A 21,319-nucleotide genomic window follows, 5' to 3' on the forward strand; every position below is an offset into this window, starting at 1 on the left:
TGAAGGAATTTTAATACATTTTTGGAAAATGGTCATAATCTGTAAATGAAAAGAGCAAAGGGTAAAATGATAAGTAGAATATAATCCCAATTTTGTTTAAAGTTAAGACAATACCTGTGGGGGGATTGAAATATTTCAAATTAGTAACATTGAACAATTGGATTAGAAACATAGAGGACGTAAAAATGCAAAGATTTTCATGAAAATCTCTCTTGCCCAGTACTGTCCAGTGTCCCAGTGTCAGTGAGGCATGTTGTGCTTTCCAATGCAGTAGCCACTAGCCACATGTGGTTACGGATTACTTGAAATGTGGCTAGCGGGACTGAACTATTTTTCATTTTATTTAATTTGAATTAATTTATTAATTTATTTTTTAAAAGATTTTATTTTTATGTTATCTCTACACCCAGGGTGGGGCTCGAATTTGAATTTAGAACCCCTAGACCAGGAGTTGCATGTGCTACCGACTGCACCAGCCAGGTGCCCCAATTAATTTAAATAGCCACATGTGGCTGGTGGCTATCCTACAGGAGAATTCACCTCTAGAGTATGAAAAGAAAGTACCTTAATTGCTTTTAAATGACATCCGTGAAATGTCAAAAAATGCTTATGTATAATTCAATGGAATATCACTCCTTAGTAGTAACATTGATTTTGTTTTCTTGTAGAGCTCCCTTCCCTGCTTCCAATAGTGGATGTAGCTGAAGCCTTGCTACATGTCAGAAATGGTGCTTGGTTCTTATGTCTGTTGGTGGCCAATGTTCCTGATAGTTTTAATGAAGGTAAATATTATTTTAAAAGAGATTTGCTTGGGCAGATACAGGACCTGCTTTTTGAGCCAAGAAGAAATATTTATGTGCTTTCATTTGAGATTTTATCTTTGGAAAATTTATTAGTGAGTATTCATTGTAGAAATATTGAGAAGATTTCAAAATTTGTTTTGAGATTACAAATTTAAGTACAGTGAGTATGCAACAAAATAATTTTTTTGTCACTAGACACCAGTGCTGTATTAGGACAGTAAAAAATACTAAAGACTAGAAGCTATAATCCTATGCTCATGGAGCAAACAGAAGAAGACATATCTGTGAGACAGCCAGAGTGCAGTACAAGATAACATGTAGTCAGAAATAGCAGCAATCAAACCCTTTGTGTTTTAGCCTTATTGCTGTCAGTTTGCAGAAAAGTTGAAATTGAGAAAAATCAACTGAAATCTTCACCTCTATTTCAAACTACTGCTGATTGAAGATTGTTGTTTGGGTCTGTGTGATATAAAAATAAAAACATTTTTGAGCAAGGTTGTGAGTTGGGAGCCAAAGAGGAAAAAGCACTGGCTGTGGCGTCCGTAATTTCTAGTTTTGTCACTCACGTTTTGTGTAATCATCAAGGTACTTATCATCTATAAAATGGGATATTAATGATAACATTTCCCTTACGTTTCTGAGAGATTTATCGAATATCACAAGATATGTAAAAGTCCTTTGTAAAAACTGTGCTCTTATTTTCTCATGATATATATTGAGCTCCTGTGTTTATAGTTTTCATCAGATTTGAAAAAATTTCCTCAAATATATTTTTGTCTTCCATTTTCTTTTTCTTTGAGACGTAATTATATTTGACTACTTGATATTGCCCCACAGGTCACCATTCATTTTTTAAGTCTCTTTCCATTCTGTGCTTTATTTTGACCAGTTTCTATTGCTGTGCTTTCACATTCCCTGATCATTTTCTTCTGTAGTGTCTGTTCCACATAAATGATTAATTAAAAGGCTGAAGAAATTGTTTCTAACATCTTACTTGAAAGCTTAAAGTAATAGTGGCTGTTAAATGTTCAGTTTGCAGGGGTCTGATTAAAAATGGAGAACGACAAGACGAAGAAAGTCTTGGAGGAAGGCGCAGGACAGATGCCCTACGCTTCTTGTGTAAAATGAATCCTTCTCAGGCTCTCAAAGTTCGAGGGATGGTGGTAGGAGATCTTATTATTTTTATAAGACAAAAGCCTTTGTATTATGATCAGGAACTTTCCCAAGGTGGTTTTAGAATCCTGTAGAGATTTGGAATTGTATTTATATACTGAATGTATTATTACCTTCCCCTCTGGGTTTTTATGTTTTGGGATATGTCTACTTCTAAACTTCAGAAGCTTTAAAACATCTAAACAGTGAAGTGTCCTGGCCCTTTTCCTTATGATACTCAGTTCAGTTTGTTTTCTTTGGTGTGTTAGGTGGAAGAATGTCACTTGCCAGGGCTTGGAGTGGCTTTGACGTTGGACCATACTAAAAATGAAGCTAGTGAAGATGGAGTGAGTGACTTGGTTTGTTTTGTTAGTGGTTTGCTTCTTGGAACAAATGCGAAAGTCCGGACTTGGTTTGGAACTTTTATCCGAAATGGACAGCAGGTGAGGGTTTAAAGATCTTACAGGCTAAGAATCAGTATATTTTGGCAACTAGTCAAAGAGGAAGAAGCACTTTTAGAATGATGTCATTAGACCAGTGATTCTCAACACTTTTTGTCTCAGGCACTCCTGACATTTTAAATCATGGAGGGTACTAGAGAGCTTTTGTTTATGTGCTTTTATCTGTTTTTTTTTTTTTAAACATTTTTATGTATTTATTTGTCAGAGAGAGCACAAGCAGGGGGAGCAGCAGGCAGAGGGAGAAGCAGCCTCCCCGCTGAGGAAGGAGCCCGATGTGGGACTCGATCCCAGGACCCTGGGATCATGACCTGAGCCGAAGGCAGATGCTTAACCGACTGAGCTACCCAGGCGTCCCATGCTTTTATCTGTTGATATTTACAATATTACAGATGAAAACTGAAAACTTTGAAATATTTACTTAACTCATTTATTATTATTTTTTTATTTTTAAAGACTTTATGTATTGAGAGAGCATGAGTGAGAAGGAGCCGGGCGGGGGAAGAGGCAGAGGGAGAGGGAAAAGCAGACTGTGTGCTGAGCAGGGAGCCTGATGTGGGGCTCGACCCCAGGATTCCAGCCGGGATCCTGACCTGAGCTGAAAGCAGACACTTAACTGACTGAACTACCCAGGCGCCCCTACTTAATTCATTTAAAAATAACAGTAATAACTGTATTAAATATAAACATATTTTTAATGAAAAATAACCATATTTTCTAAAAATTTAGTGAGGAGAGTAGTATTGTTTTACATTTTTGCAAATCTCTTTAATGTTTGGCTTAATAGAACCTTTGGAAAACTACATTGTACGCTTGTGAGAAAATTAGAGTAGAAACGACCAGTCATGTTTAAGGAAATGTTTTTGACCTCTGGACCCTTGAAAGGAGTTTTGTGAATCTCTAGGGTTCTGGGTTAGATTCATCATCAAAATAAGTTATTATAGTCTGTAATTTTAATATATATTTCTTATTGTGGTAAAATATATATGGCATGAAATTTACCATTTTGATCCTTTTTAAGGATCTGTACAGTTCAGGGGCATTCACAATATTTTGCCACCATCATCACTGTTCATTTTCAGAACTTTTTCATCATCTCAAACAGAAAATCTGTACCCATTAAACAATACCCCATTCCTCCTTCCTTCCAGCCCCTGGTAAATTTTTTCTACTTTCTATCTGTATGAATTTGTTCTAGGTACCTCAGATAAGTGGAATCACACAGTATTTCTCTTTTTGAGTGTGGCTTATTTTAGTTATCATAATGTTTTCAAAGTCCATGCATGTTATAGCATATATCAGAATTTCTTTCATTTTCTAGGTTGAGTAATATTCCATTGCATGTCTATACCACATATTATTTGTTTATTCATCTATTGATGAACATATGTTATATTTTTCAACAGTTTTTAAGTTAAAAATATTTTACTTTTTCAAAGAACATTTCATGGTAACTCTGTGCGGACTGATTTTTATTTTGTTTAAGTCCGTGAATTAGACAGTTATGCCTGGTCCTCTAGTCTATTGTTTATGCTACTGGCTCACCATACTTTTCTATATCCAAATTCTACTTTATTTCCAGCCCATTTGAGGACTAATTTTTCTTTCTTTCTTTCTTTCTTTCTTTTTTTTTCTTTCTTTCTTTCTTTTTTTTTTGGAGACTAATTTTAAGCTTTCCTTCTTAAGGGAAGTGAATATTTTTTGTATACTTTCTATATGTCAGGCACTGTGTTAAGCATTTTGACATGTTCATCTTGTTCGTAATTGTCCTTTGTGTGCAGTAAATTTCTCTTATTTGAACATAATGTTATTAAAGCAGGTTTATCATATTTTACTTAGAAACATTCTAAAAATAATGAACATTTGCCTAGTTTTTCACAGTTTAGAACTGCTTTCATATGTGTTATCTTTGCTCATTCATCTATTTAAAAGATATTGAGTGCTTGCTATATGTCAGGCACAGTGGTAGGCCCTGCCTAGTAATAGATGACTAAAACATTACCCTTGCCTGAAGAACTGTGAGGGTGATAGACTTGTAAATCCCTAATTACAACAGCCTTGGGAGTTAAATATTATTAATAAAATATTCACTTCCTTGTCATTAAGGAAAGTGGGGTTCAGAGAAGTAAGCATACATAATCAGTGGCAAAGCTATCATTTAAACCCAAGATGTTCTGTCTCCAAAATCTGAGCACTTTCTACTATATCACAGATGACTCCTTTAGTCATTATGTATTTGAAAGTACCACGTAAATGATATTTTACAGTTCAAATTGTCATTAATTTAGTGTTTTCTGTACAGCCAATCCAGATTAAGGTGAGTAGAGTATTCTTCAAAGGAATCAGTGAATTTTGAGTTTGCTCATTTGGTTAAAATGAGATTCTGCAGTTCTGACAGCCTCTTCAAATGGGTCAATTTTAAATGTTTAACGGGGAGTTTCGTTTGAGCATCCTTTTGACTTAGTAAGTGCTCCATGCTTCCTTCCTTTTGTGGTCCATATTTTTTACAGAGAAAAAGAGAGACCAGTAGTTCTGTCCTTTGGCAAATGAGAAGGCAGCTTCTTCTGGAGTTGATGGGCATTCTTCCCACAGTAAGAAGTACCCGCATTGTGGAAGAAGCTGATGTGGAGATGGAGCCCAATGTGTCTGTGTATTCGGGGCTGAAAGAAGAGCATGTTGTGAAAGCCAGTGCACTCTTACGTCTGTACTGTGCTTTGATGGGGATCGCTGGACTCAAGTATTCAATACTTTGATATTTTACCTTTTTACCATTTTACTTTCTTGTTTCTAGTCCCAAGAAAGTGAGCCGAAGCCCTTTTATTCTGAGGGTTTGGGTTTCCTGTTGGGCTTAGGTAGTGGGCTGGCCTATATCAAGAATGAATTCCTAAGGCAAGAACGTTCCCAGGTGGGATGTATCCGTCTATTTTTGTCAGATTGTAAATAGAATTATGTGAATATGGGAGGGGCCAGAGCAGTTTAAGAAAACTTGTGACTACCACAGCTCACATGACGGTAGTGAATGATCTGTGAGTGATACTTTACTGAGCCCATGCAACTAGTTGAAGTAAATCTCTCCTGTTTCCTTTCACAACTGAGATCACAGATTATTTAAAATCGGTGTGTTGTGGTTATTAAGCACAAGGTTTCTTATGTAGTCACTGCACTACATCCTTTTGAATAATGTCCTCCGTCGTTATACATACAGTCCTCACTTTGCATGTCTCTGATGAGTATGAATTTCACTTACCTCGGCTTAGCGTTGGCTTAAATAACATTGCTCCCTCAACAACTACCATTATCAGTTACCATGATACATTGACCAAATAATTGTATGAAGTACAAACTTTGCCGAGAGCTCTTCAGGCCACAAGTCACTCTGTAAACAGCAGATGCACCTTATTTCTTTTAAAGTTGTTGGCAGCTGGTCACTGCCAATCTTTTACTCAGTCGGTGAACAGATAGGAAAGTGCAGAGCTGTACTCTTACCTTGTCTCAGTGATAAAGCCATGTGTCATTTGACAAAAATAACTGAAAGAAGGAATTGGCCAAGAAAGCTGAATGTGTAGCAAAGAAACAAAAAGTGGTGACACCGGAAGTGGTATTTGAACCAAAGAAGAATGGAATAGCTGATCACTACAGTGTCGACGCTGCTGCCATTTGAGAAACCCTAGATATGTAGCCGAAGAACTTAGTGAAGGTGCCCTTGTCAGCATGATTGAGGAAAGTCATTGTGGAAAAAAGGAGGAAGTCCCAGAGGAGGTGATGCTGGCAAAAATCTTCAAGTTAAAGGAAATCTCAGATACTTCCTGACTGAACATACAAAGGATAAAATGTTGGTGTCAGATCCGAACTTAGAAAGGGAGATGACAGTTCATCAAGGCTTAAGAAAAAGGTTCACTCTACATTATAAGATATACAATGAGAAGGCGGCAAGGGCTTTTCAAACTATTCTTGACAAATTTTTTTACAAAGAAAACACTCTATTTCCCAATGTTTGTAATATTTTCAGTTACAGAGCGCTATATAATTATTTGCTATTTTTTTCACTTCCCTGTGCATTATGACTGACAGAAGGTCTCTGATGTTTTGGCAAATTTTAAAGGTCGTGAACAGTTAACTTTCCCCATTGATTATTATGATCACAGTGCATAGTTTCAGCTTGTGTGGTTATTTTTATGGTCCCACGCTACTGTGCCAAGTGAGGATTGTGTGTATTTGTGTCTGAGGAAAATCACTGGTTGTAAGCCCACCAGTTCTGCTTTTAATGACTTAAGATAGTAAAGGTTTTATAAATAGGAAGGTATCATTATAAAGCTCAGAATTTATATCTGAAAAGTTAAACTCTTGGGAAGTCCCTTTTTCTTCCTTCCTCTCTTAACTAAGAAAAGTAAAGCCTAATAATATATCCCTTTTTTAGACCAACTGAGGAAGAGGCTGAGCAATTACTGCAGTTGATGACAAGCCGTCCTCCTGCTACACCAGCTGGCGTTCGCTTCGTTTCGCTCTCCTTTTGTATGCTGCTGGCCTTCTCTACACTTGTCAGGTATCTTCCTATAAAGGTTGCTCTGTTTTCTGAAGGTCTGCTTTTGTGTATTTATTGGAATGCACATATAGCATTAACTGGGAGCTTGCTAGAGAAATTGGTCTAGGAATGGACAGTGGTATTGTCTTTTAGTAAATGGTGTCAGTAGCATCTACTGTTTGCCAGTCGAAGGAGTCATGCTAGTTCTTCCAGATTTGGTGAGGCAAATAGCAGTCCCTGTTCCCTTCCGCCCTGTTATCCCTTCCCTCCAGGCAACTTCTTTCAGCTTTCTTCAGTTTCTTTTGGTTTTTACTTCCATATCTTTAAATAACATGTTTGTATTTGCTGTGTTTTTGATTTTTCAATTTTAGGAGTAATTGTTGATTTCCTACCATGAAAGATGAGGAATTAGTTCTCTCTTTCTTGTCTTCCCGCCCCCTCCCCCCCCGCCAGCGCATCTACATATCCTTCCCCTCTTCCCATTGTCCCAGTACAGATATATTGCAAGTTTGCTTTGAAAAATATATGGCTGTTCATATTGTCTCTATTGGGAGCTCCGCCACATAATAGAAGATAACGTTTCTTCTGCAAAACTTGTTTTTTGCCTTAATAATTATACCGTGCTTTGTTTTTCATTTGCTCTTTGTTCTGTCTACTTACGTTGCTGTAATTACGTTAAGCTCTGCCGATCTGAACCTCCTCTCGAGATCTTCAGACTCCTTATTCTGTCAGTTTCATTTTCTTAAGGAAGTCTCTCCTGATTCTCTGAACCGGTTACCTCTGCGTCTGTCACACAGCTCTCATCCTGGAACTGCTCTTCGCTATTTTTTCAGGACTTGCTTCACGTCTCCTTTGTTGGATCTCAGGCTTCCTGCATCTCATATCTCCTTTTCTTCTTTTTAAAGATTTTAGTATTTATTTATTTATGAAAATTTTATTTATTTGTGAGAGAGAAAACGCGTGAGCGCAGGGGGAGCAGCAGAGGGAGAGGGAGAAGCAGAGAGGTGAGCAGCAGAGGGAGAGGGAGAAGCAGGCTCCCTGCTGAGCAGGGAACCCAGCTCAGGGCTCGATCCCAGAACCCCAGGATCATGATCTGAGCTGAAGGCAGATGATTAAGCGACTGAGCCACCCAGGTGCCCCAGGATTTTATTTTTAAAAGTAATCTGTACACCCAACGTGGGGCTTGAACCTACAATCCCAAGATCAAGAGTTGCGTGCTCTACTGACTGAGTCCGCCAGGCACCCCAACATATTTCGTTTTTTTTGGTTGCCTTCTCATTTTGCTCCTTTAGCATGTGTACGTGGAAGGTCAATTATTTTGAGACTGGGTACTTCTGAAAATGTCTTTATTCTACTTGGGCACTTGATTGACAGTTTCATAGGGCTTAGAATTGGAAGTTGGAAATAATTTCCTTTAAGAATTTTGAAAGTCTTGCTGCATTGTCTTCTGACTTCAGTGTTGCTATTGAGAAGTCTGATGACATTCTGATTCTTGATTTTTTGTGTAGCCTGTTTTGTTTTTTTTTTAATATGGAGACATGTAGGATTAGCTTTTTGTTTTGAAATTTTTGGATGATATGCTTGCTTTTATCTATTATCCTAGGTATTCAGTAAACCCTTTCAACCTAGGAACTCATGTCCTTCAGTTCTAGGAGATTTTCTTAAACTAATTTGTTAGTAATGTTCCACGTGGGTTTTTTTCCTGTCCAAAACCTTCTCTTATTTGGATATTGGACTTTCTGAAATGATTATCTTGTTTTCTTATCCTTTCCTGTTTTCCTTATCTTTGTCTTGTTCTACTTTTAAAAACACCGCTTAGTTGAGAGACCTTTTACATGCCATCAAATTTGCCCATTTTAAAGTTTACAATTCAGTAGTTTTAAGTATATTTACAAAGTTGTACAACCATTACCAACAATTTAATTTTAGAACATTTTTATTACTCCAAAAGCATATCGCTCATTCTACCTTCAAGGATTTGTTTTCAACTTCTAATCCGCTATCATTTTTGATATCTACGAGTTCTTTTTTGTTTTCTGGTTATTTGTTCTCTACGGTAGCTGTTGCTTCATGGTGGCATGATTTCTCTGATGTTAATCGTAATGATTGTAGAGGTTTTATTAAAACTGTTGCTTTTCTCTAAGTTTTTTTTTTTCCTGCTTTTTTTGGTCTCTGTTTTTCAAGTTAGAAGCTTTTTTTCAGGGCTTTGATCATTTTTTATTGTTTATATTTAAGAGTAGGAGGGACGCCTGGGTGGCTCAGTCAGTTGAGTGTCTGGCTCTTGATTTCGGCTCAGGTCATGTTGTGAGATTGAGCTCCACATCAGGCTCCAGGTTCAGTGGGGAGTCTGCTTGAGATTCTTTCCCTCTGCCCTTTCCCCCACTCTTGTGTGCGTGCTCTCTCTCTCTCTCAAATAAATAAGTAAACAAATCTAAAAAAAAAAAAAAAAGAAGAATAAGAGACTAAAAGCAGATTGAATTTTTTAATGCATAGGTGGCTCTTTGGGAAACCCTTGGGCTTATCGGATTCATAGAAGAGATTTTTGTCTTGCCTGGAGAGTGAAGACCTGACAAGAAACCCAAAAGCAAAGTTAAAAAGTAAGGGTTAAGGGTGAGGAGATCTAAACCTTCAGTATAATCTTTCACTTAATTCTATTTTTAGAATGGTGTCCCAGATATCCCTGGTTAATCCTTAGTTCACAGACACCCTCTTTCACCATCTCCAGAGGACAAATCTCCAGTCTTCCCTCTGCTGGGGGATGGGGATTCATCTAATTATGTAGAATGGAGGAGGTGATCTGGAGGTCTACTACTTACAGTAAACTGTTGATCTTCTTAATTTATTAGTCTGTCTTCACTCTCCCTCCCAGAACTCCCTGGAGCTGTTAGTTCCCGAGCTCATTGAGGATTCTGTGGTATAAAGTGGATTGGCTTTTCCTTCCTGCGAGTTTAGTATTCTGCTTTCTTGGGTCTGCTGCATTAGTTACCACTCTTCTGTATGTGCTCTTGCTTCCAGCATTTGGTGGTGGTGTCCCTCAGCATCATCTTATGCATTTATGCCTTTTAGGAAAATCCCTTTAATGTAGTTTGGAGAAAGGAGGGTGTGAAATTAGGTAATAAAATGAAGTGTTTTCTTTTCTCTTTACCTCAAGTAAGTGCTAAACATTAACTCTAATCTTTACTTCTAGGAGGTGTATTTCTATCTGTATTTTTGGATTGGAGAGCTCAAGTTTAGAAGGATCATTTAAATTTCTTGTTTAAGATCACATTACCAGTAATTAATGGGCATAGGATTCCTACTGAGCCTTGCCATGCTCTAAAGGCTGTTATCTCTCTACTGTGTAATGCTGTCTTTTATTAGTAGAATGGGTTAGCTATAGTTGAGAATGACCTTTTAAATTTTCTTAGCTCAGGATAGCGGGCTTTTCAGTTGCTTTTTGTTTTACCCGTTTACACTGCAGTGAAGTAGAAAAAATCAAAATTATTTTCACAAGTCAAAGTTGACTTGCATCTTTCAATGTAAGTCTAGGAATTCCCTTTAAAAACATTGTTGGTCTGTTTTTATAATCATTTTTTATGTCTGATGAACCCATGGCTCTTTTTTCTTTTTCTTTGAATAGTGATCACTTATTTCTCTATAATTTTGAGTTCTGCTCAAAACGTTTCTGTAAATTAAATTTTATTTTCCTTGTTACTGCTCTGGTACTCTGTGACTTTTTTTTTTTTTTTTTTTTTTTTAAAGATTTTATTTATTTATTCGACAGAGATAGAGACAGCCAGAGAGAGAGGAAACACAAGCAGGGGGAGTGGGAGAGGAAGAAGCAGGCTCATAGCGGAGGAGCCCGATGTGGGGCTCGATCCCATAACGCTGGGATCACGCCCTGAGCCGAAGGCAGACGCTTAACCGCTGTGCCACCCAGGCGCCCCTCTGTGACTTTTTGATGACTGTTTTAACTCTATAGATTTTTTCTATATGAAATATTGGCCGTTTATTCAGTTCTACCATTTTAATCCCAGAAGGTCTTTGCTTTTTTAAAAAATGAGAGGAAATTAATTCTCTCCAACTTACAAATGCAGTAATTAAGCCTTTGAGAGGGTTTGACTGTTCACATACATAAAGAAAAGCGAAGGCCCTTATTCTTCATCTCCGGAACTACCTCATATTTCAATGACAGTTAATGGCCATTGCAACAAGCAATTGATTTGAATTGATATTTCAAAATAGGGAAGGAAAAAATAATTTCTGCTAAAAATAATTCCAGAATGTTTTCTCATTCTTATGCTAGTATATCTGGTTTAAGCCAGTGCCTTTCTTGTATGTTTTACATAGTACACCCGAACAGGAGCAGCTAATGGTGGTGTGGCTAAGTTGGATGATAAAAGAAGAAGCTTATTTTGAAAGGTGAGATGACTTCATTTGTTGCAGTTAGTAATTGTTTCTTATCCCCTTTTTGGAAATTCATATTTTCTTTTTTGTTTCAACAGTACTTCTGGCGTCTCTGCTTCTTTTGGGGAGATGTTGTTACTGGTCGCTATGTACTTTCATAGCAACCAGCTTAGTGCTATCATTGACTTGGTCTGTTCCACTTTGGGGATGAAGGTAATTTTCTTTTATCTTCTTTCTAGGGAAGGTAGTTCTAAGCTGGGTGTTTTGTAGTGTACAGTACATTTTGTTTCCACTTTAAAGTAATTTTAGTTTAATAGTTTGAAATCTTGTCAGGACATATTAGAAAAAAATATATTATGAAAACATTTATTTACAAGCATAAAAGATGTTCACTATAGAAAGTTGGGAGAACCCAAAATATAGAAAGCTTGGAAAACACAGAAGAAAAGAAGAATATTATTTTATTGTTCAAGATACCAACTATACTACTGTTAATATTCTTGTATCTGTTCTTTCTTTACATTGAAACATATAGTTTGTAATTTAGAGAACTTAACTAATATGTGATGACATGTTCTTTATTTTTAAAGATTTTTATTTATTAGGGAGAGAGAGAGAGAGAACGAGCGGGGTGAGGGGCAGAGGGAGAAGCAGACTCCCCACTGAGCAGGGAGCCCAATTAAATGTTCTGACACAATATAATTTTCATTGACTGTGTTGTAGTACATCTTATGCACCAATCATGACTTTCTTAATGGATCCTTTCTTATTTGCCTTGTAGATTTTCCAGTTTCTGAATGGTGCTTAAATGGTTATTCTTATTTACGTAAATACACACACAGGCGCTCACGTATGTTTATCTTGAAACAGTTTTTTTTTTTTGAAGTAGGCCTCGAACTCAGGACCCCGAGATCAAGAGTTGCATGCTCTACCAAATGAGCCAGCCAGGCACCCCCTTTAAATAGTTTTTGGATTATCTCCTTAGGAAAAACTTCTAGAAGGCAGTGACTAAGTAAAAGAATATGATGATGTCAAGGTGTTTGATGGAATATTGCCAGATTACCTTTAGGAAAGATTATACCAGTTTAACTGTTGTCATCTGTGAATGAGACTCTCACCATCACTGGGCATTACCATTATTTTTAATCTTCACAACTTTGATGAAAGATGGTCTCACTTATTTTGCATTTCATCGATTACTAGTGAAACTGTAGTTTTGATTATTATTATTTTTTAGTTATAGTTTATAGTTGGTTTTTTTTTTTTGGTAGTTTTAAAAATCTGTATGTTTTGGCTGATTTTTTTTTTTTTTTTAAGATTTTCATTTATTTATTTGAGAGAGAGAGAGCATGAGCGGGGGGGAGGAGGAGAGGCAGAGGGAGAAGCAGACTTCCTGCTGAGCAGGGAGCTCAGTGTGGGGCTTGATCCCAGGACCCTGAGCTGAAGGCAGATGCTTAACCGACTGAGCCATGCTGGTGCCCCTTGGCTGGTTCATTTGTTTTGTGAAGACGCTTACCAGTGTCCTAATTTTCCTATAGGGATTTTTATTGATTTATTTTTCCTTTCGCTGATTCAAAAGGGCTCTTCACATATAAATGATATGTCATTATACCTTATATATCATATTTCATTGATTTCATGACACATATTTTGTCCAATATTGAAATGGGGCTTTATTTTATAGTTGATGTGTGATGTAATATGGTAGTGTTTCCTCCCCCGACTTTTTTCCTCAAAAGATTGCTATTTTTTTCTTTAAAGATTTTATTTATTTGAGAGAGAGAGAGAGGGTGAGGAAGAGAGCACAAGCAGGGGGAGCAGCAGAGGAAGAGGGAGAAGCAGGCTCCCCGCTGAGCAGGGAGCCCTATATGGCACTCGATCCCAGGACCCTGAGATCATGACCTGAGCTGGAGGCAGCTGCTTAACCAACTGAGCCACCCCGGTGCCCCTTGAAAAGTTACTATTAAATCAGCATATCTTACAGTCCTTAGTGTCTTTAAAACTGGAGAAGTACAGTATGTTGCAATTAATTCTTCTCAGTCTTTTCGGCCATGTGGAAATTATTTTTTTGCGTGTGTAGTATATTTAGTATTTCCTTTATGGGTCCTACTTTGCTGTTGCACTTAGAAATGTTTATCTTAAAAAAAAAAGAGGGGCACATGGCTGGCTCAGTTGGTAGAGCATGACTCACGATCCTGGGGTGGTAAGTTTGAGCCCCACGTTGGGCGTATGGCTTACTTAAAAAAAAATAAATAAAATTTTTTTTAAATGAAAAAAATATTTCTCTTTCCTCAGGTTTAAAGAAATGGTTACCTATATTTTCTTTCAATGTTTCTGTGGCTTCGTGTTTCACATTTAAATCTTTAGAGTTCATTTTGGGTATGGTATCATGTGTGCAAATATATATATATATATATTACACACACACATGTTTATTTCCCAGAAAGATACCTATTTCACCTTCATTTATTGAATAATCCACTTCTTCCCACTGACTTGAAAGGCTGATAACAATATTTACTAAGTACTTTTGTATGTTGGTTCAGTGTCTGAGGAAAAATACACTTTAATGCTGGGTTTGAGAAGCCACTTTTGAAATAGAGTATTTGAACATTATTTTTACATATCATAGTCATGTTAGATAATACATTTATCAGAGAAAAGTGTGCTTCGTATATTTTTACATGCTGTTAAAATTTTTTTGGTTGTTCTAGATTGTGATTAAACCAAGCTCCTTGAGCAGGATGAAGACTATCTTCACACAGGAAATTTTTACTGAGCAGGTACTTCTTTTCACTTTATTCTTAGGTTATTTCTTTAACTTTCTTTTGCAACATTCTTTGGGGGAGAACTTGTATGTCTCAGTTTAAGAGAATACTATGGTCTTTTTCTGTTCCTTTTTAGTTTCCAGTGATCGTTTATTTCATCTTTATTTTTTATCAAATATTACTTTTTTTAAAGTTTTTATTTACTTATCTGAGAGAGAGAGAGAGAGCACAAGCAGGGGGAGGGGCAGAGGGAGAAGGAGAAGCCAACTTCCCACTGAGCAGAAAGCCTGATGCGGGGTGATCCCAGGACCCTGAGATCATGATATGAACTAAAGGGAGACACTTAACCGACTGAGGCACCCAGGCACCCCGGTTTATTTAATCTTTAAAACTTCTGTATAGAATAATCCCATTTAAAGCATGTTTTAAATTTATATACTTTAGAGATGTTGAGTAAATGCTTAAGAATATGGTCTTTGGTATTGACGATAGGGATCTCACATGGGGTAATCATTTGGGTTTGTCAGGAGAAAAATAAAATAAAGACCTGTTTAAACTTTTAGGCTGTAACGTTCATTTCTAACTAAATTATAAGCTAGAGTCTAAATTCTTTATTCTTTTAATTTTTTTTTTTTTTAAGTAGGCTGGGCATGGAGCCTAACCCAGGGCTTGAACTCATGACCCTGAGATCAAGACCTGAGCTGAGCTCAAGAGTCGGGTGCTTAACCGACTGAGCCACCCAGGTGCCCCTAAATTCTTTATTCTTGTATTTACATGTTCTTATTTGGCCTCAGCACTTTTGTCCGTGGGTAAACCTGAGGATATTTTATTTTTGCAGGAAAGAAGACAATTCTGAAATTTAAAATTAATTCCCAGATTAATTTGTCAATTTAAACTTCAGATTACAAAAAACATATCTGAAAAAATGAGATATTTGAAAGGCTCATGGATGCACAATTGTTGCTTCTTTTAGTATTCTCTTCTCTATACCAGACTCTCCTTTTTCTCCTCAATATACATATGCTGCCACATAACAAACACAAATAGCACATAGGACACTCCTAAGTTATTTTTTATGTTTTTATTTGAACTCACTGGAAGACAGCTTTGGGGAGGGTCTTTGAAAACCATTAGAGGTCTGTGCATGACACAGTGAGAGTAATGGTAAAAATCCCTGTTTATGTGATATTTTATATCACACATAGAAAATTTATGTCACATGTAAAGAATCGATAATTTATAATTCACATATGTTTTTCAAGCATATGTTTTTCAATTCTTACCCCTCACAAAAACCTTTTGAGGCAGGTGAGGCTGTATTGTCCCATTTTATAGATGTATATTGGGACTGTATTGTCCCATTTTATAGATGCGAAAATAGGCTCAGAAGATAAAGTGACTTACCTAAAGTCACTGAGACTAGATTTTATGATTCCAAATTTTATATTTTTTTACCTTATTGCATTACTGTCAACATATCAATGTTTAAAAACAAATTTAAAAAATTAGAGTGTTTTACAAATCCCTAAATGTATGCTGCCTTATCATCCAGAAATAATTAAGTCATGTAATAAGTAGTTTTTCTCAGTCATTCCTAAGGGCCACATTTGTATTAAGTATTGACACTCTACCTGCTAATCCTCTCTCTTTCAGCATAATTTTATATTTGGTTCTTTCGTATGTATTAATACTATTTTTCTCTTTAAGGTCGTCACAGCTCATGCTGTTCGGGTCCCTGTCACCAGTAACCTGAGTGCCAACATTACTGGATTTTTGCCTATTCATTGTATTTACCAGCTTCTCAGGAGTCGTTCCTTTACTAAGCACAAAGTGTCAATAAAAGTATGATCTTACATTTATATTTCAAGCTACAACCCCAGTTAATGTGTTTTTTTTTTTCTTTTTCTAGTTCTATTTCAGTTTATAGGTTTCTGCTGTGGGTTTTCTATATATATCTAATTACTAATCATTTATATATAGTAACTAGGATGTTAATTTAAGATTTTTAAAAAATTCTATAACTTAAGTTATTGACAAAATGTACAGTATTACTAATCCATTTAAAATTTCAATAATATCATGTAGCTATTTCATAAAACTTGGTAAGAAATTGCCATTTTCTATGCTTTGGTTTTGTTCACCAAACTGAGAAAGTTGCTTGTCAGCCATGACCAGCATTTGTACTTTTGTCACAAGGACAGCTAACACCTAACCTAATATATATATTTTGATATATTTTTAATTAGTTATATTTGGCTATATCAAACGGTTAAAAGGCCTTCTAAAGAGAAAGATAAGTCCCAGAAGGTAAAGAAATCTGAACCTTTTCTAGAGGCTTTTCTATTTATAAAGAACAATGAATAATATATGCATTGATATATCACCTTTAACTATCCTTGTTTCCACAATTTAGTGAAGTTATTTTCCAGGTAGATTGAATCTTCTGCTTCTTTATGTTTTTAGCAAGTGAAATAGGTGAGAATTAAGAGTCTGCACACCCCGTGTAGTCACATGTTCTCTATCCGTGTGTAATTAAGTGATGGTCTCCCATAAGTGGTTGCCAGCCACTTTCTTAATCTACCTGAGGATTTGCTGTGAAGAACTGTCCCTCTCCCTCAATTCCTCTGTGCGGTGGGGTCTTCTGTAACACAGATGGTGCTCCAAATACAGATATAGTAAGGACTTAAAATATTTTTCCTACCACTTAAAAACTAATAGATTAAAAACCCAAAGTCCACATTCAAAACCCAAATTCATCATTATAGATTTATCTTCCACTGGACAATAGTCTTGATTAGGATATAAAAGTAATTCATATTTTTAGATCAAAGACAGTTGTGAAACTGGGTAATATATTTTAGCTGCTAGAAGTTAATAGTTTCACTGATTCATAAATCATGTAAATTGTATGTTCGTATTAAATTTCGCTTGCTTTTTCTTATTGCCATAATTGATTTGGTACTTATAACCTTCTTTTTTAGGACTGGATTTATAGACAGCTGTGTGAAACCTCCACTCCACTTCATCCTCAATTACTTCCTCTGATTGACGTGTACATAAATTCCATACTTACTCCTGCATCTAAATCTAATCCAGAAGCCACAAATCAGCCAGTCACAGAACAGGAGATCCTCAGTATTTTCCAAGGAGTCATTGGGGTAAAATAGTTCTTATACATTTATTAGCTGATTTTTCTTTTATTCTTCTGACTTGTTCCACATTTTTTCTTTGATTATTAGAGGAATTCTAGGTGGTTCTGAATTTGAAATGGAATTACATTTCTTCAGATCACTTATGAAATTTACAAGTATGGTATTAGTTCCAAGTAGTTCATTGAAGAGGCACCTTCTGAGGAAATCTTTAAGAGAGCTCCATTTTAAAGTCTAAAGAGTGCTCTGGAGAGTGTGTGCTTAACAAAGGACTAGGTGATGTTTCAACAGGGTCAACAGAGTTTTGTTTAGCTTCCTGGGAATCTAAGATACACTTAGATTCAAACGGGAAATTTGAAGAAAATCTTTTTTCTCAGTTTTTCAGCAGGAAAAAATGGTTGTGTTTTTCACAAATTATTCAGATGTACGCTCTGTTTTTTTAGGAGTTATTTTCTTCATGGTAATTCCTGGTAATACTTGAGACCTCTGTAAACCTTTTTCAGAAGCAGCCTGATGGAATTGCTGTTAAGGAGCAGCTGAAGTCTTTTTTTTTTTTAATCATAAAGACTGTTAAGCATGTTGCCTTTCATCTCCCGTGCCATCTCAGATTTGAACTTCAAGTTGTCTCTTTGAGTTTAATGCAGACATGGCAACATTTCTCCCATTTTATCTGAGCTTGGGAATGGTAACACTGAATAGTCTATTTTCGGTGCATTTACCGTCCAGAAAGTACTCATGAAATTTAACAGTGTTTTAAAGTATTTATAATATTACTTTCAGGGCGATAACATCCGCCTTCATCAACGTTTCAGTATCACAGCCCAGCTTTTGGTGCTTTACTATATCCTGTCTTATGAGGAAGCTCTCCTAGCAAACACAAAGACTTTAGGTAAGTTGTACATATACATAGAAGAGTGTTTCTAGTGATACTTCGTTTTATTTGTTTACATTCTCTCACTTTCCACACTGTCATGTGAGAAAATAAGGTCGAGTATTCTAACAAGCCCCGATATCGTTCTGCAGTCTTTGCAGCGTAGGCATCGTATACTCTGATGCGTAAATACATATACGTATGGGCACATAACCACCCCTTGCGGCTCAGCCCCCTTTTACCAGGCTAAATTAATAACTGAATTGTCTGTATTTTAATAATTTTAGGGACCTTACTAAGTCCCAGTAAATTAAGAGATAAACCTAGGGGTGCCTGGGTGGCTCAGTCGTTAAGCGTCTGCCTTCGGTTCAGATCATGATCCCAGGGTTCTGGGATCAAGCCCCGCATCGGGCTCCCTGCTCTGCTGGGAGCCTGCTTCTTCCTCTCCCACTCCCCCTGCTTGTGTTCCCTCTCTCTCGCTGTCTCTCTCCGTCAAATAAATAAAAAAAAAAATCTTAAAAAAAAAAAAAGATAAACCTAAAGGAAGTATAACTGAAATTTTATTTGGCTTGATTGCAGTCTTTACCCTACTTTCCTTCCGTTAGGTGAAGAATAACAATCGAGTCAAAAACAGTAGAAAAAAATAACAAGAGTTTCATTTTGCCATTAAAATTATCATTGAGCTGGGTTTTCAAACATAGCTACTTTCTATAATATCAGAAAATCAGATTCAACATAGAAGATGTCAGTATAAAGCAGTGTGTTTTCTATATCTGAAAAAGAAAATTCAGTTGTCTTTTAGGCTTGCTAAATGTATATAGTTGCATATTTGAACAAAAAATGACTAATGATTAGAAAGCTGTAGGCACTGGGTAGGTAATGCAGGGAAAATTCTTGTAAGGGTTGTTATTTTGCCACAGCTGAGTAATTTTACTTTTTGAAAGCTATAAATCAAAGTTACTTTTCAGTGTTTGGCAGATCAGTTTCTTTTATTTATCTGAAGTATTACGTTTTAAATATACTGTGAATTTCTCAGCTCCTTTCTTTTCTGACTATAATTGTTAGGGTTATACAGATGATATCTCATAACTGTAATTATAGTCTTTGTCATATTAGCCAAAAGGTGGGCTAATAATAAGCATTAGATAATAGTCTCTCATTTTTATCCACATGTAGTGAATTCTGTTAAAGAAGAATAAATTACAAGGAGGTGTTCTGGGGAAGAATTCAGACCATTAATACTGTAGCAGGGACCAAGATACACCCTTATTTTTTACATAAATGAATATCTAGCAAAATTTTTTTTTAACACAGTTGAGTACAGAGAGTAGTATAGCCAAAGCTTGTGTATATACCATGAGGAATTAACAAGTACTCAGAATTTTTTAGGCCTGGAAGAATCTTTAAAGATTACGTTTCCCAGTCCCCAGGGACATGCTTAGTTCAACCCAGTGTTCCTGTGAAGCTGCTGTTCTTTTTAATTTATTTATTTTTATTTTTTATTTTTTAAAGATTTTATTTATTTATTAGGGAGAGAGAGAGAGAGAGAGAGAGCATGAGCAGGTGGAGAGGCAGAGGGAGAGGGGAAGCAGACTCCCTGCTGAGCAGGGAGCCTGCTGCGGGGCCTGATCCCAGGATGCTGAGGTCATGACCTGAGCTGAAGGCAGATGCTTAACTGACTAAGCCACCCAGATGCCCCTCCTGTGAAGCTCCTGTTCTTTATGTAACAGTCTGATGGATCTCAGTTGGAAAGTTAAAGATTTTAGGTTGGAAGAACAACGCAGCCTCGATCGAATCTTGGGAAAGGAACTGGGGGATTAGAGGAAAGTAGTTAGTAGGTTTTTATAGGATTCTAGGTGAAAGGTAGTGATGGTTTGGACTGGTAGCAGGGTATATACATTTTGGAGGTAGAGTTGAGAGGTTTTGCTAATGGATTCATGAGGTTTGAGAGACATGAGCCAAGGTTGATGTGGAGGCTTTTGGCCTGAGCCTACAGGACAGAATGGCTATCAACTAAAATAAAAGATCTTAGGGAGGGAGCAGATTTGTAGGGGATCAGGAGCTCAGTTTTGGACATGTTAAATTTGAAATGTCTGAAAGACTTTCAAGTGGGGATGTTAAGGAGACAGTTATATATATACTGGCCTGGAATTCCGGGGGGATACCTGGACTGGGAGATCCTTTAGCATATATATATATAAAATCACGACATTAAATAGGATCACCAAGGATGGAAGTGTAGGGGAATCAGGAGAATATGATGTTTGCATGTCAAGGGAAGAATGTTTAAAAGGATATATATATATACACATACATACACACACACACATTTTTGTGTGTGTGTGATACAGTGATCACCTGTGTCAGATGATGTTGCTAGATTGGTTAAGATTAGGACTGAGGCTTAGCTGATGGATGCATATTGCTTGCTGGAGGTCATTTGACCTTTACAGTTTTACTAGTAAAGTGGTAAGAGAAAGCCTGATTGTCGTGAATTGAAAAGAAAAATAGAGGAGATATACTGAAGCCAATGAATAGAGGTAGCTCTTTGGAGGAGTTGTAAAGAAAGGAAAGCAATGAATGTGGTAATCTGAGAGGAAAATGAGGTCAGTAGAGGGCTTTTTTTTTTTTTTTTTTTAAAGGTGAAAGAGCTGAGAGAATGTAGGTTGTTGTGGGTAATCTACTGGAGAGGTAAGGTTAATAATGCGTAGGGGAGAATCCCTGGACTGATGTCCTTGAGAGGCAATGTGATGTAGAAGGTAAATGGAGCGTTGGCCTTTCCTTGGAGAATTGTTCTCCCCTGGTTGAGGCCTTTTCCTAGTCTAGTTTCTCATCTCCAAGGAGAATAATGACTGCAGAATATATCACAACATGAGAGAACTTTGCTCTTCCACAGTGAAAAAAGGTGATTATTCTGCCTCACATTTATTCTTACGTGTGAAGTTGTGTTGTAGTTTCAGTACATTGTTAACTATTCTGTGGTTTTGGCCTTATAATAAAAATCATTAGCAACCACCAGCTAGCTGCAGATGCTCATATATGGAATTCTGAAATTTGAGTTAGAGCCAAGTATTAGAATGTCATAGTCATTAAAAAAAATGGGTGTGTGTGTGTGTATGTGTATATATACATATATACACACTCATACATATATGTATTTTCATATGCACACATATTTTTGGCTTAAAAATATTTGTATTTGTTTATATT

The 21,319-nt window shown here is 36.6% G+C and overlaps 1 protein-coding gene across 5 annotated transcripts in view; it reads left to right on the plus strand.

Moving 5' to 3' along the window:
• INTS2 (integrator complex subunit 2) overlaps positions 1 to 21,319 on the plus strand; it is a 46,402-nt gene that overhangs the window by 5,192 nt on the left and 19,891 nt on the right. For all 5 annotated transcript variants that reach the window (XM_048223681.2, XM_026517487.3, XM_026517488.4 and 2 more), the window contains 11 exons: positions 669 to 782; positions 1,836 to 1,966; positions 2,225 to 2,398; positions 4,924 to 5,150; positions 6,831 to 6,956; positions 11,265 to 11,336; positions 11,420 to 11,534; positions 14,036 to 14,104; positions 15,797 to 15,931; positions 17,071 to 17,247; positions 18,019 to 18,127. In XM_048223681.2, coding sequence (XP_048079638.1) covers positions 669 to 782; positions 1,836 to 1,966; positions 2,225 to 2,398; positions 4,924 to 5,150; positions 6,831 to 6,956; positions 11,265 to 11,336; positions 11,420 to 11,534; positions 14,036 to 14,104; positions 15,797 to 15,931; positions 17,071 to 17,247; positions 18,019 to 18,127 — 1,449 coding nt within the window. The remainder of the gene's footprint in view (positions 1 to 668; positions 783 to 1,835; positions 1,967 to 2,224; positions 2,399 to 4,923; positions 5,151 to 6,830; positions 6,957 to 11,264; positions 11,337 to 11,419; positions 11,535 to 14,035; positions 14,105 to 15,796; positions 15,932 to 17,070; positions 17,248 to 18,018; positions 18,128 to 21,319) is intronic.

This window comes from Ursus arctos, unplaced genomic scaffold (assembly GCF_023065955.2).
Source record: "Ursus arctos isolate Adak ecotype North America unplaced genomic scaffold, UrsArc2.0 scaffold_24, whole genome shotgun sequence".
Taxonomy (NCBI): Eukaryota; Metazoa; Chordata; class Mammalia; order Carnivora; family Ursidae; genus Ursus; species Ursus arctos.